The 13,499-nt window shown below is 44.6% G+C and overlaps 1 protein-coding gene across 1 annotated transcript in view; it reads right to left on the bottom strand.

The window, feature by feature from the left end:
• LOC124717062 (molybdenum cofactor biosynthesis protein 1-like) overlaps positions 1 to 13,499 on the bottom strand; it is a 111,698-nt gene that overhangs the window by 81,517 nt on the left and 16,682 nt on the right. The window contains exon 3 of the mRNA XM_047243745.1: positions 8,822 to 8,989. Coding sequence (XP_047099701.1) covers positions 8,822 to 8,989 — 168 coding nt within the window. The remainder of the gene's footprint in view (positions 1 to 8,821; positions 8,990 to 13,499) is intronic.

Here is a 13,499-nt window from a genome sequence, read left to right on the forward strand (position 1 = left end):
TTAGCCACATATAGCTGTATGGCCAAAGCGGAGCCGGCAGAGGACAACTGATTCCCTGCAAGAGGACTGCATGGAAGACTTCCACACATTCCTAGTCCCCTTAATTACACGCAGTTTGTTGTGCGTACTGTTATGCCATTCCGTCTCCCAAAACCGAAAAACCCTGTGGCGTAAGGCAGAACGCAAGTCAGTTTCGGAGATGCCCATTTCCAAAAGCAGTTTCTGCGTAGCCTGTTTGGCAAGCCTGTCAGCAAGTTCGTTGCCAGGGATTCCGACGTGTCCCGAGGTCCACACAAACACCACTGAACAACGGGAGCATTCCAGGGCATAGATGGACTCCTGAATGGACACTACCAAAGGATGGCGAGGGTAGCACTGGTCGATAGCTTGTAGGCTGCTCAAGGAGTCAGTACACGGGAGAAATGACTCACCAGGGCATGAGCGGATGTGCTCAAGAGCACGAGAAATGGCCGCCAGCTCTGCATTGAAAACACTGCAGCCATCTGGCAAGGAGTGCTGTTCAGTATGTCCTCCACGAACATACGAAAAGCCTATGTGACCGTCAGCCATTGAGCCGTCAGTGTAAACCACTTCATGGCCCCGGTACATGTCGAGAATCGAGAGGAAGTGATAGTGAAGAGCCGCAGGGTTAACGGAGTCCTCAGGGCCATGCAAAAGGTCTGGAAGAATCTGTGGCCTATGTGTACACCATGGAGGCGTATGTGAATGGACCTCGTGGAGAGGTGGTAATGGACTCCAGTTCAGACAGAAGAGACTGGACACGAAACGCAATCATAAGCCCTGACCTGGGCTGCTGATGTGGGAGATGAACCACCACGCTGGGAAAAGGAGACAGTAACTAGGGTGCGCAGGAGAACTACGAATGTGTGCAACGTAACTGCGAGCAGTTGTGCATGCCTAACTTTCAAAAGAGGGACTCAGGCCTCCACCAGGACAATGGTCACCAGCCTCGTTCTAAAAGCTCATGCCGCTAGGCGAACACCACAGTGGTGCACTGGGTCAAGTAGTAAACGTAACGTTGAGGGCGCCACGAAACCTTAAACCAGACTCCCATAGTCAAGGCGGGATTGAACAAGGGGTTTATAGAGCTGCAGCAGCATAGAGCAATCTGCACACTAGCTGGTGTTTCTCAGGCAGTGGAGGTGCTGAGAGCACTTCTGCTTAAGTTGATGAAGGTGAGGTAGCCAAGTCAATCGGGCATCGAAAACCAGTCCTAGAATTGATATGTCTCCACTACAGTGAGTGGTTTGTCATTAGGGTAAAGTTCTGATTTTGGATGAACGGTGTGATGCTGACAGAAATGTACGACACACGACTTCGCAGATTAAAACTGGAAGCCGTGGGCTAGAGCCCATGACTGTGCTTTGTGAATGGCTCCCTGTAGGTGCCGCTCAGCAACAGCAGCACTGCAGGAGCAGTACAAAATACAGAAGTCACCTGCATACAGAGAAGGTGAGACCGACAGCCCTAAGCTGCTGCTAGACTGTTAATAGCCACTAAAAATAGAGAGACACTCAATACAGAGCCCTGCGGAATGCCATTCTCCTGAATACGGGGAGGGGGGACTATGGAGGCACTGACTTGGGACACTGAAAGTACGGAGCTACAGGAAGTTTTGGATAAAAATCGGAGTGGGCCCTGGAGACCCCACTCGTACAATGTGGCAAGGATATGATATCGCCAGGTCATGTTATATGCTTTATGTAAGTCAGAAAAGAAAACAACCAGGTGTTGGCATCTGGAACAGGCTGTTTGGATTGCAGGCACGGGGGACACAAGATTATCAGTTGTAGGGCAACCCTGGCAGAAGCTACCCTGACATGGAGCCAGTAGGTCACACGACTCCAGGACCCAACCCAACTGCCGACACACCATATGTTCCAGGATCTTACAAAGTTGGTGAGGCTGATGGACCGGTAGCTATCCACATCAAGCAGGTTTTGACCGGGTTTGAGCACCGGAATGATTGTGCTCTCCTGCCATTGCGATGGAAAGATGCCATCGCACCATATCCGGTTAAGATGACGAGATGTCGCTTGTAACCAGATGAGAGATGTTTAATCATCTGACTGTGGACCCGACCAGGCCCTGGAGCCATGTTGGGGCAATGTGCAAGGGTGCTGAGGAGCTCCCACTCTGTAAATGGGGCGTTATAGGGTTCACTGTGGCATGTAGTGAATGAGAGGACTTTCCTCATCCCCCATTTGAGAGTGTGAAAGGCTGGCGGTTAGTTCTCCGACGCAGAAGCTCGAGCATAGTGTTCAGCAATCGCGTTTGTGTTGGTAGATAACACGCCATTGATGTTAATGACAGGGACACCTGTTGGGGTCTTGGTGCCCAAAAAGACGTCTAATCTTCGTCCAGACTTGGGAGGGTGACGTGTGGCACCCAATGGTCGACATGTACCTCTCCTAACACTCCTGTTTCCACCTTTTTATAAGCTGGCGAATGCAGGCACGGAGCCACTTAAAGGTCATTAGGTGCTGTAGGGAAGGGTGCCACTTATGTCGCTGTAGAGTTCACTGACACACTTTAATTGCCTCAGCGACTTCCGGCAGCCACCAAGGGACTGTCTTTTGCCGGGGACCCTAAAGAACGAGGGATCGCATTTATCGCCGCAGAAACAATCGTTGTAGTGACCTGTTCAATGACAACATCAACGGCACCCTGTGGGGAGATTCAGCAGTGACAGCAGAGGTAAGGCTTCCCAGTCTGCCTTGTTTAAAGCCCACCTGGGTAGGTGTCCGTGGGCATGATGCCAGGGAACTGACAGAAAGTTGGGGAAGTGGTCTACGGGTAGCGTCTTTGATTCATAATCAAAACGTCTTCGGTCCCGGGTTCGATCCCCGCCACTGCCTAAATTTTGATAAATAATCAGCATTGGCGGCCGAAGACTTCCGGCATAAGAAGTCACCCTCATTCTGCCAACGGCCTTGTCAAAGAGGGTGGAGGAGTGGATAGAGGTTCAGGGCACTCTCTTGTCCTAGGGGTGGGAAATTGCCCCTAAAGGCGGAAGAATCAGCAATGATCAACGACATGAGGATGCAGAAGGCAATGGAAACCACTGCATTAAATACATGTAATGTGTATCCACAGTACATGTGGCCTGTAATTGAAGAAGTGTCATGATGATCTCTCCATTGGCAAAAGATTCCGGAATAGTCCCCCATTCGAATCTCCGGGAGGGGACTGCCAAGGGGGAGGTTACCATGAGAAAAAGATTGAATAATCAACGAAAGGATAACGTTCTACGAGTCGGGGCGTGGAATGTCAGAAGCTTGAATGTGGTAGGGAAACCAGAAAATCTGAAAAGGGAAATGCAAAGGCTCAATCTAGATATAGTAGCGGTCAGTGAAGTGAAGTGGAAGGAAGACAAGGATTTCTGGTCAGATGAGCATCGAGTAATATCAACAGCAGCAGAAAATGGTATAACAGGTGTAGGATTCGTTATGAATAGGAAGGTAGGGCAGAGGGTGTGTTACTGTGAGCAGTTCAGTGACCGGGTTGTTCTAATCAGAATCGACAGCAGACCAACACCGACAACGATAGTCCAGGTATACAAGCTGAAGATGAACAGATAGAGAAAGTGTATGAGGATATTGAAAGGGGGATGAAAATCTAATAGTCATGGGCGACTGGAATGCAGTTGTAGGGGAAGGAGTAGAAGAAAAGGTTACAGGAGAATATGGGCTTGGGACAAGGAATGAAAGAGGAAAAAGACTAATTGAGTTCTGTAACAAGTTTCAGCTAGTAATAGCGAATACCCTGTTCAAGAATCACGAGAGGAGGAGGAATACTTGGAAAAGGCCGGGAGATACGGGAAGATTTTAATTAGATTACATCATGGTCAGACAGAGATTCCGAAATCAGATACTGGATTGTAATGCATACCCAGGAGCAGATATAGACTCAGATCACAATATAGTAGTGATGAAGAGTAGGCTGAAGCTCAAGACATTAGTCAGGAAGAATCAATACGCAAAGAAGTGGAATACGGAAGTACTAAGGAATGACGAGATACGTTTGAAGTTCTCTAACGCTATAGATACAGCAATAAGGAATAGCGCAGTAGGCAGTACAGTTGAAGAGGAATGGACATCTCTAAAAAGGGCCATCACAGAAGTTGGGAAGGAAAACATAGGTACAAAGAAGGTAGCTGCGAAGAAACCATGGGTAACAGAAGAAATACTTCAGTTGATTGATGAAACGAGGAAGTACAAATATGTTCCGGGAAAATCAGGAATATAGAAATACAAGTTGCTGAGGAATGAAATAAATAGGAAGTGCAGGGAAGCTAAGATGAAATGGCTGCAGGAAAAATGTGAAGACATCGAAAAAGATATGATTGTCGGAAGGACAGACCCAGCATACAGGAAAGTCAAAACAACCTTTGGTGACATTAAAAGCAACGGTGGTAACATTAAGAGTGCAACGGGAATTCCACTGTTAAATGCAGAGGAGAGAGCAGATAGGTGGAAAGAATACATTGAAAGCCTCTATGAGGGTGAAGATTTGTCGGATGTGATAGAAGAAGAAACATGAGTCGATTTAGAAGAGATAGGGGGATCCAGTATTAGAATCGGAATTTAAAAGAGCTTTGGAGGACTTACGGTCAAATAAGGCAGAAGGGATAGATAACATTCCATCAGAAACTCTAAAATCATTGGGGGAAGTGGCAACAAAATGACTATTCACGTTGGTGTGTAGAATATATGATTCTGGCGATATACCACCTGACTTTCGGAAAAGCATCATCCACACAATTCCGAAGACGGCAAGAGCTGACAAGTGCGAGAATTATCGCACAATCAGCTTAACAGCTCATGCATCGAAGCTGCTTACAAGAATAATATACAGAAGAATGGAAAAGAAAATTGAGAATGCGCTAGGTGACGATCAGTTTGGCTTTAGGAAAAGTAAAGGGACGAGAGAGGCAATTCTGACGTTACGGCTAATAATGGAAGCAAGGCTAAAGAGAAATCAAGACACTTTTACAGGATTTGTCGACCTGGAAAAAGCGTTCGACAATATAAAATGGTGCAAGCTGTTCGAGATTCTGAAAAAAGTAGGGGTAAGCTATAGGGAGAGACGGGTCATATTCATGGCGGGCCGCATCAAACCAGTCAGTAGACTGATGACCAAAATCAGTGTAGCTAATACATTCAGGGATACTGCACCATCTGGAGGAAGATGTACATCGCAAACAGTTATTTCCTGTGTCGACCATATCCCAACAGCTACAGCTTCAAGAGGGGTTTGAACGGGCATAGGTTCACTACATTCTGAGTTCAGGGAATAGATGCAAACTCCACCTGACACACTATTACAGTCACTACAGTTCCTGTAATATCCTTCATAGCCCCGGAGGGCAGGGGACCGCATTGCCGGGAACTAGGTTTCCTGGAGGGCAACGGAGAAAGCAGGTGTAAAGCTTAAGGTTGCCGTAGCTCAGCCACGTGGTGGAAAAAACCACTGCAGTTTCACTGGAGGATTACGTGATCATGAGACTGGGAAGGCATGAAACACTCAATGAGGCAGTCTACACCTCAGGGTCACCTGCTGCCACCAGATGAGTACCTGTGCAATCGACATCCATTGTGTCTGAGGGCCCAGCAAGATCTAGGTCCTCAGCAGACAACAGAATCTCCATTTCATCCTCAGACACAGAGCTTGTAGGTAGTGGTGGTGTGGGTGCCACCACAGTGCCTAGGTTCTTTGGGGTCTTTTTCTTTTCAGGTTCCTCGTGCTGCTCCTTAGGTTTGTCTGGCTGGGAGGGCTTCACTGATTCAGTCTCAGGGACTGAGGAGGACTGTGAAGCCCTACGACCAGCTACCTGTGGTTGCTTCAGCCACTGGCGGGTGTCAGCTTTGCCACTGGTAGGAACCTGAGAGCCAAAGAAGACTTATGCTTCTCCGGCTGAGAAGTGGGGACTGATGTCCCCGATGGTTGGGGGGATGTTGCTCCTGAAGAAGGTTGTGCAGGAGCAACAGAGAGTAAAGTGCCTCCCACCATCAAGGGGGTAGGTGGAGTCTGACAGCTCTGAGAGCAAACTGTACGTGGTGGAATGGAAGATGGGAGAACTGCTGTCATAGTGGAGGCGTAGGTTGATGTCATATGTACAGGATGTAGCCTCTTATATTTTCTCTTAGCCTCAGTGTAGGTCAGTCGGTCCAGGGTCTTGTATTCCATAATTTTTCTTTCTTTCTGGAGAATCCTGCAGTCTGGTGAGCAAGATGAATGGTGCTCCCCACAGCTGACACAGTGGGAGGCGTGGCACAGGGAGTATTGGGATGTGAAGGACGTCCACAATCCCGACAGGTGACACTGGAAGTACAGCGGGAAGACATTTGCCGAACTTCCAGCACTCGAAGCACCGCATCAGGGGAGGTATATATGGCTTTACGTCACAGCGGTAGACCATCACCTTCACCTTCTCAGGTAATGTGCCACTCTTGAAGGCCAAGATGAAAGCACCAGTGGCAACCTGATTACCCCTCAGACCCCAGTGGACGTGCCGGACGAAATGGACGCCTTGCTGCTCTAAATTGGCACGCAGCTCACTGTCGGACTGCAAAAGAAGGTCTCTGTGAAATATGATACCCTGGACCATATTTAAGCCCTTATGGGGCGTGATGGAAACAGAAACATCCCCCAGCTTGTCACAGGCGAGTAGTGCCCGTGACTGGGCAGAGGAATTTTGAACAAGCCCTTCACCTCCCCAAACTTATCCTCTATAAATGCTCAAAAAAAAACTGAGGTTTCATTGACAAGAAAAATTCTCCATCAACTCTCGTACATACAAGGTACTGGGGTGAATAAGCTTTGCTGCCATCCTTAGCCAGCCATTCCTCCAATAGTGTGGGAGCGATTTGGGGTCATATTTCTTAGCATTGAAGTTAGACCTTGACCACTTGGGGACTGCTGGTGTTTGACCACCAGCAAGAGATGATGTACTACACTTCATGGCGTGTCATCCGCCCTGATGCCACCCACTCCGACCAGGGGCCCTCTCCACGGGTGCCACCCAGTTGCAGCAAAGGCCACCTGGCAGCATGGCCATTGCCGGGAGTCTCGATGCCTCCGGGCGACGGACATCTACTCCTTGGTATAAACGGTGCAGGCATCAGCAGAGCGATCCCTGTATGGTCAGGGGGCTACAACCAACAGGTTACATGGCGGCCCCACCAGAAAGGACTGGCTATCGTGCTGGATATCAAGTGCAAACAGGCTAAGAAGTCCAGCACAGAAAGCAATACTGCACAGAGGATGGAGGAAAACACACCCAGGAGGGTGATCTTGCCCAGCAGCTAGAGAAAGAGTGGAAGTGCAGATCCACGTCAACGAAGGATGCGAGAGGTCTCAGCACATGATGGACACTATGCACCATGAAAGGCACCCTTCCCCAATTGGCTTGCTCTTCGGGAAAATTTTAAAACCCTACAGGGGACCATCACATAAAGGTCGAAACATGTGAGACTCCTTTTAGTCACCTCTTATGACAGGCAGGAATACCTCGGGCCTATTCTAACCCCGGGACCCACTGGGGGGCCATCAACAAGTGTCAGTGAGTGAACCGTTCTTCGAAATATCATCCGTATGGGCTTTCAGAGCCGAAGGCCCATTCGTGTATGCTTGATGACTGCATGACTCAAAGCTTTAACCTCACCTGGGCCCGTCAACACCGACATTGAGCTGTTGATGGCTGGAAACACATTGCCTTGTCAGATGTTTCAAATTGTATCAAGTGGATGGACATGTACGGGTATGGAGATAACCTCATGAATCCGTGGACCCCGCATTTCAGCAGGAGACTTCTCAAGCTGGTGGAGGCTCTGTAATGGTGTGGGGCATTTGCAGTTGGAGTGATATGGGACCCCTAAGATGTCTGACAGGTGTCAAGTATGTAAGCATCCTGTCTGATCACCTGCATCCATTCATTCCATTGTGCATTCCAACAGACTTCGGCAATTCCAGCAGGACAATTCGACACCCCACACATCCAGAATAGCTACACAGCGGCTCCAGGAATACTCTTCTGAGTTTAAACACTTCTGCTGGCCACCAAACACCACAGACATGAACATTATTGAGCATATCTGGGATGCCTTGCAACTTGCTGTTCAGAAGAGACCTCCACCCCCTGATTCTCTTATGGACTTATGGACAACCCTGCAGGAAACATGGTGTCAGTTCCCTCCAGCACTACTCCAGCCATTAGACGAGTCCTTGGCACGTCATGTTGAGGCACTTCTGCATGCTCGTGGGGGCTCTACACAATATTAAGCAGGTGTACCAGTTTCTTTGGCTCTTCAGTGTAAGTCAGCCACCTACCCTCAGGATCTCAGTTCCGTTCATCAGCACACCTGATGATGACAACATGTCTGATCACTGAAATATTGTGGCTGTCAGACTCTACGGACCAGCATTACACCCATTGACTGTTGATCAACAAATACACCAGGAGAAACTGTACAATCTCATGTAGAATGTTAATAAAGTTTGTTTTATTTAAAAAGCTTTAATAGTCTTCATATAAAAATGGAGGCATTACTTTGAACCACAACCTTGTACATAGCATCACTCCTTGTGTTGTTACACTGAAATCCTAAGCATTTGCATATCCAAGCATGTGGTTCATTTCAAGCCAATTTGATGTGTAATGCCAACTCCATGGTGTTACAATTTTAATGTCCATCAGTGTATTTAGCAACAGCAACCAAGAGATCAACATATCACACATAGCAAAAGGAATGTCGAACAGTGTACGAAGACATTACAATATTTGTTGATAAACACTTACCGACAATGTCTACAATGTCCCTCCGAACAGTAGGTTCACCACCAGTCAGTCTTATTTTCCTAACTCCTTGTTTAACGAAAAGTTCAGCCAGGTAGATCATCTCATCCGTAGTCAGCAGCTTTTCTTTCTTTGTTAAAGTGACACCTTCCTCCGGCATGCAATACTGACCTGAAAATGATGTAATAACTGAATAATTATATGAAATCTACAGAATATACTGTCCTTTTCAAGAAATCAAAAACCACACACATTGCTGGGGAAATACAGCTAAAATATATCAAGTTTTGAAGCAGCAGCAGCAGTGAACGTAATAATATAGGATAATGCAGGTAACCACACATCTGGCATCAAGATCAAGACATAGCACATAATCTTTGCACTTTAGTGTGGTAAGCCGCAGCAAGGTGGTGTCTCCCTGAGGCAACAGCGAAAGTTGTTTGGGTGAAATAAAAAGTGCATTGTGGAGTCGACATGGAAGCCAGTTACTTTAGAGGGAATCTTCGTGCAGAGATAAGGTCATAGATGTGTATTATAAGCCAAATCGGTGTGATACAGCACCATCATCAGAGATAAGCACCAAGAAAATGTAGCTGTGTAGCATGCCATATTATAGCAAGTGGCTATGTGGTTTATTGTGACAGTGTCATGCATATAGTACACTTAAATAATAACACTAATAATAATATTATGAAAAGGATAGATTGGTACTCACCATATAGAGTGGATGTTGAGTCACAGAGAGGCACAACAAAGAGACAGCTATGCATTCAGGCTTTTGACCAAAAGGCCTTCTTCTAAAGTAGAGTGTCTGTATATGTGTGGATGGATATGTGTGTGTGTGTGCGAGTGTATACCAGTCCTTTTTTCCCCCTAAGGTAAGTGTTTCTGCTCCCGGGATTGGAATGACTCCTTACCCTCTCCCTTAAAACCCACATCCTTTCGTCTTTCCCTCTCCTTCCCTCTTTCTTGATGAGGCAACAGTTTGTTGCGAAAGCTTGAATTTTGTGTGTATGTTTGTGTTTGTTTGTGTGTCTATCGACCTGCCAGCGCTTTCGTTCGGTAAGTCACCTCATCTTTGTTTTTTTTTTTATATATATATATATATATATATATATATATATATATATATATATATATATATATATATATATATATATATATATATATATATATATAATGGAAGGAAACATTCCACGTGGGAAAAATTATATATAAAAACAAAGATGAGGTGACTTACCGAACAAAAGCGCTGGCAGGTCGATAGACACACAAACAAACACAAACACACACACAAAATTCAAGCTTTCGCAACAAACTGTTGCCTCATCAGGAAAGAGGGAAGGAGAGGGGAAGACGAAAGGAAGTGGGTTTTAAGGGAGAGGGTAAGGAGTCATTCCAATCCCGGGAGCGGAAAGACTTACCTTAGGGGGAAAAAAGGACAGGTATACACTCGCACACACGCACATATCCATCCACACATACAGACACAAGCAGACATATATAAGTCTGCTTGTGTCTGTATGTGTGGATGGATATGTGCGTGTGTGCGAGTGTATACCTGTCCTTTTTTCCCCCTAAGGTAAGTCTTTCCGCTCCCGGGATTGGAATGACTCCTTACCCTCTCCCTTAAAACCCACTTCCTTTCGTCTTCCCCTCTCCTTCCCTCTTTCCTGATGAGGCAACAGTTTGTTGCGAAAGCTTGAATTTTGTGTGTGTGTTTGTGTTTGTTTGTGTGTCTATCGACCTGCCAGCGCTTTTGTTCGGTAAGTCACCTCATCTTTGTTTTTTTAATATATATATATATATATATATATATATATATATATATATATATATATAAAAAGAAAGATGATGAAACTTACCAGACAAAAGCGCTGGCAGGTCGATAGACACACAAACAAACACAAACATACACACAAAATTCTAGCTTTCGCAACCAATGGTTGCCTCGTCAGGAAAGAGGGAAGGAGAAGGAAAGACAAAAGGATATGGGTTTTAAGGGAGAGGGTAAGGAGTCATTCCAATCCCGGGAGCGGAAAGACTTACCTTAGGGGGAAAAAAGGACAGGTATACACTCGCACACACACACATATCCATCCACACATACACAGACACAAGCAGACATTTGTAAAGGCAAAGAGTTATATATATATATATATATATATATATATATATATATATATATATATATATATATATATATCTGTGTGTGTGTGTGTGTGTGTGTGTGTGTGTGTGTGTGTGTTATCTACTTAACAAGAAGGCATTTGGGCAAAAACTTAAACATACAGCAGTCTTTTTGTTGTGCTTGTCTGTAACGCAAAATTTTCTCTATATGGTGAATATGGTGAGCAGCAATCAATCTTTTTTTATAATAGTATTGTTGTTCCAGCCTAGCTTTTCCATTGTTTACTCTTAAATAATACTAACATTTGATGAAATCATGAACTATGGGGCAATATCTAAGATAGTTACCTAGAGTCCATTAAACATAAATGATTGTTGCATTTGTGATGGGCATTACCATGTACCTACTATAGGGTTTATATGTCTGTTAAATTGCCATATTCTTCAGTGTAGTTCCGTAGGTTCATGCTATTAGTCATCCCTATTTTTTTCCCCCCTTCTGTAAGGAGGAAGACTTAATTCCTACTATAATAAAAGGAAATACAGCAAAGGGTGGACTCCATTAGCTTCTCAGAAGCTACAGTGTTCAAATTTGTGGCTTCAAATTCTGATTCAAATTTCCTGAAACACATTGTTCACAGAGACTTCTGTGAAATTAATGTCAAGAAGCATGGCCATCCCACACAGACAATGACCTTAACACCAAAATACCATAAGCGTATATCTGTGCAGAGTAATAAACTTCCTAATGTCATATGTCTGCTTGTCTTTACAGGATGTGTCAAATGCCCCTGCCTATGGCTTTTATGCATCCTGTCATGCAATACATTAGCCCTAAAAAAACAGGACTTTTTACAGGAAATTTAATTTAGTTAAATTTTGTGCTAGGATATGTTTTCGGAAGAGGCCGTAATATATTTCTCTTGAATAATTCAGAAACTACAGCCTCCAGCGAAAATGTATTCCAGTACAAAATTTAACTACATTAAATTTCCTACAAAAATATCCTGTTCATATTTCACTTAAGACTAAAAGTTTCCACATATCAAGTGAAGAAATATCAAAATCTTGCATATGGTATTTGAAGGAGTTGCAGGCCGAATAAAACCCATCAGTACGGCAGTTACCTCGCCCTGTATATACACCTGAGGTGTGTCATGGGTATTATTTGTCTCCAACTCATTATGAAGCCGGAGAGCAGGTTGATGAACCTGAATTAATTAATGGTAGTGTATTAGATTACACTGAGAGCAATGCAAACTGCGATCAGCAAAGAAACTTTGGTGATATATAATGACAAGCCAAAAAATTATATGTATTCCTTGTAATTACTAATGAATTCACTATGTGCAGTGCTTTAAAATGTCCTATTTAATATGAAAAGAATATCTTAATGTATGTAGTACCTCATTGTACAATATACAGGGTGTCGCATCTATCTTGTCCACCCAAAATATCTTTGGAACAATAACAGCTATTGGAAAACGACTTTCACCGGTATCAATGTAGGGCTGGGGCCCATGAATGTACATATTTGGAAACATTCTAAAACGAAAGCATATGTGTTTTTTAACACAAACTTATGTTTTTTTAAATGGACCTCCTATATTTGTTCTTCAGCAATCAATAGCATGACAAAGCACATACACAATGGCGTTGATTGCATCGCAATATTCCCATTACATCCTGAGATATTGAGACGCGAAGTTGACGCTTCAAACACCCGACATGCGCTGCTAGCGCACGTCCTGAGGCTCAGGCGTGAACCCCATGCTGCCCGTAATCGCAGCAGGATGGCAGCAGACCGTATTATTCGTTTCGGACCTCTTGATAAGTATGGAGGGGTGATTACACATGTCAATCACATCGCGATTACGGGCAGCATGGGGTTCACGCCTGAGCCTCAGGACGTGCGCTAGCAGCGCATGTCGGGTGTTTCAAGCGTCAACTTCGCGTCTCAATATCTCGGGATGTAATCGGAATATTGTGATGCAATCAACGCCATTGTGTATGTGCTTTGTCATGCTATGAATTGCTGAAGAAAAAATATAGGAGGTCCATTTAAAAAAACTTAAGTTTGTGTTAAAAAACACATATGCTTTCATTTTAGAATGTTTCCAAATATGTACATTCATGGGCCCCAGACCTACATTGATACCGGTGAAAGTTGTTTTCCAATAGCTGTTATTGTTCCAGAGATATTTTGGGTGGACAAGATAGCTGGGACACCCTGTATATATCTCTTATGTCCATCACCTGATTTATGAAACTTTTTGAACATTCATCTGTCTCTCCTGTATAATTTACTTAATGTGACTTAACATTATTTAGCCCCAAGCACCTCAGTTCTTACACTCAGTTTCCAACACCTCCTAACACCATCACCAACAAGATTCAACTTCAAATGTACTGCAATTTAGAGTCACCACCATTATTTTCTTTGTTCTCCCCCCCCCTTCCTCACATAGCATTTATCTCCTTGTGTTGGGTTTTATTAATACAAGAGAATTTGCATCAAGTCAAAACAGTTAAAAGGAAAGAAGATTAGGGT

This window comes from Schistocerca piceifrons, chromosome 9 (assembly GCF_021461385.2).
Source record: "Schistocerca piceifrons isolate TAMUIC-IGC-003096 chromosome 9, iqSchPice1.1, whole genome shotgun sequence".
Lineage (NCBI taxonomy): Eukaryota > Metazoa > Arthropoda > Insecta > Orthoptera > Acrididae > Schistocerca > Schistocerca piceifrons.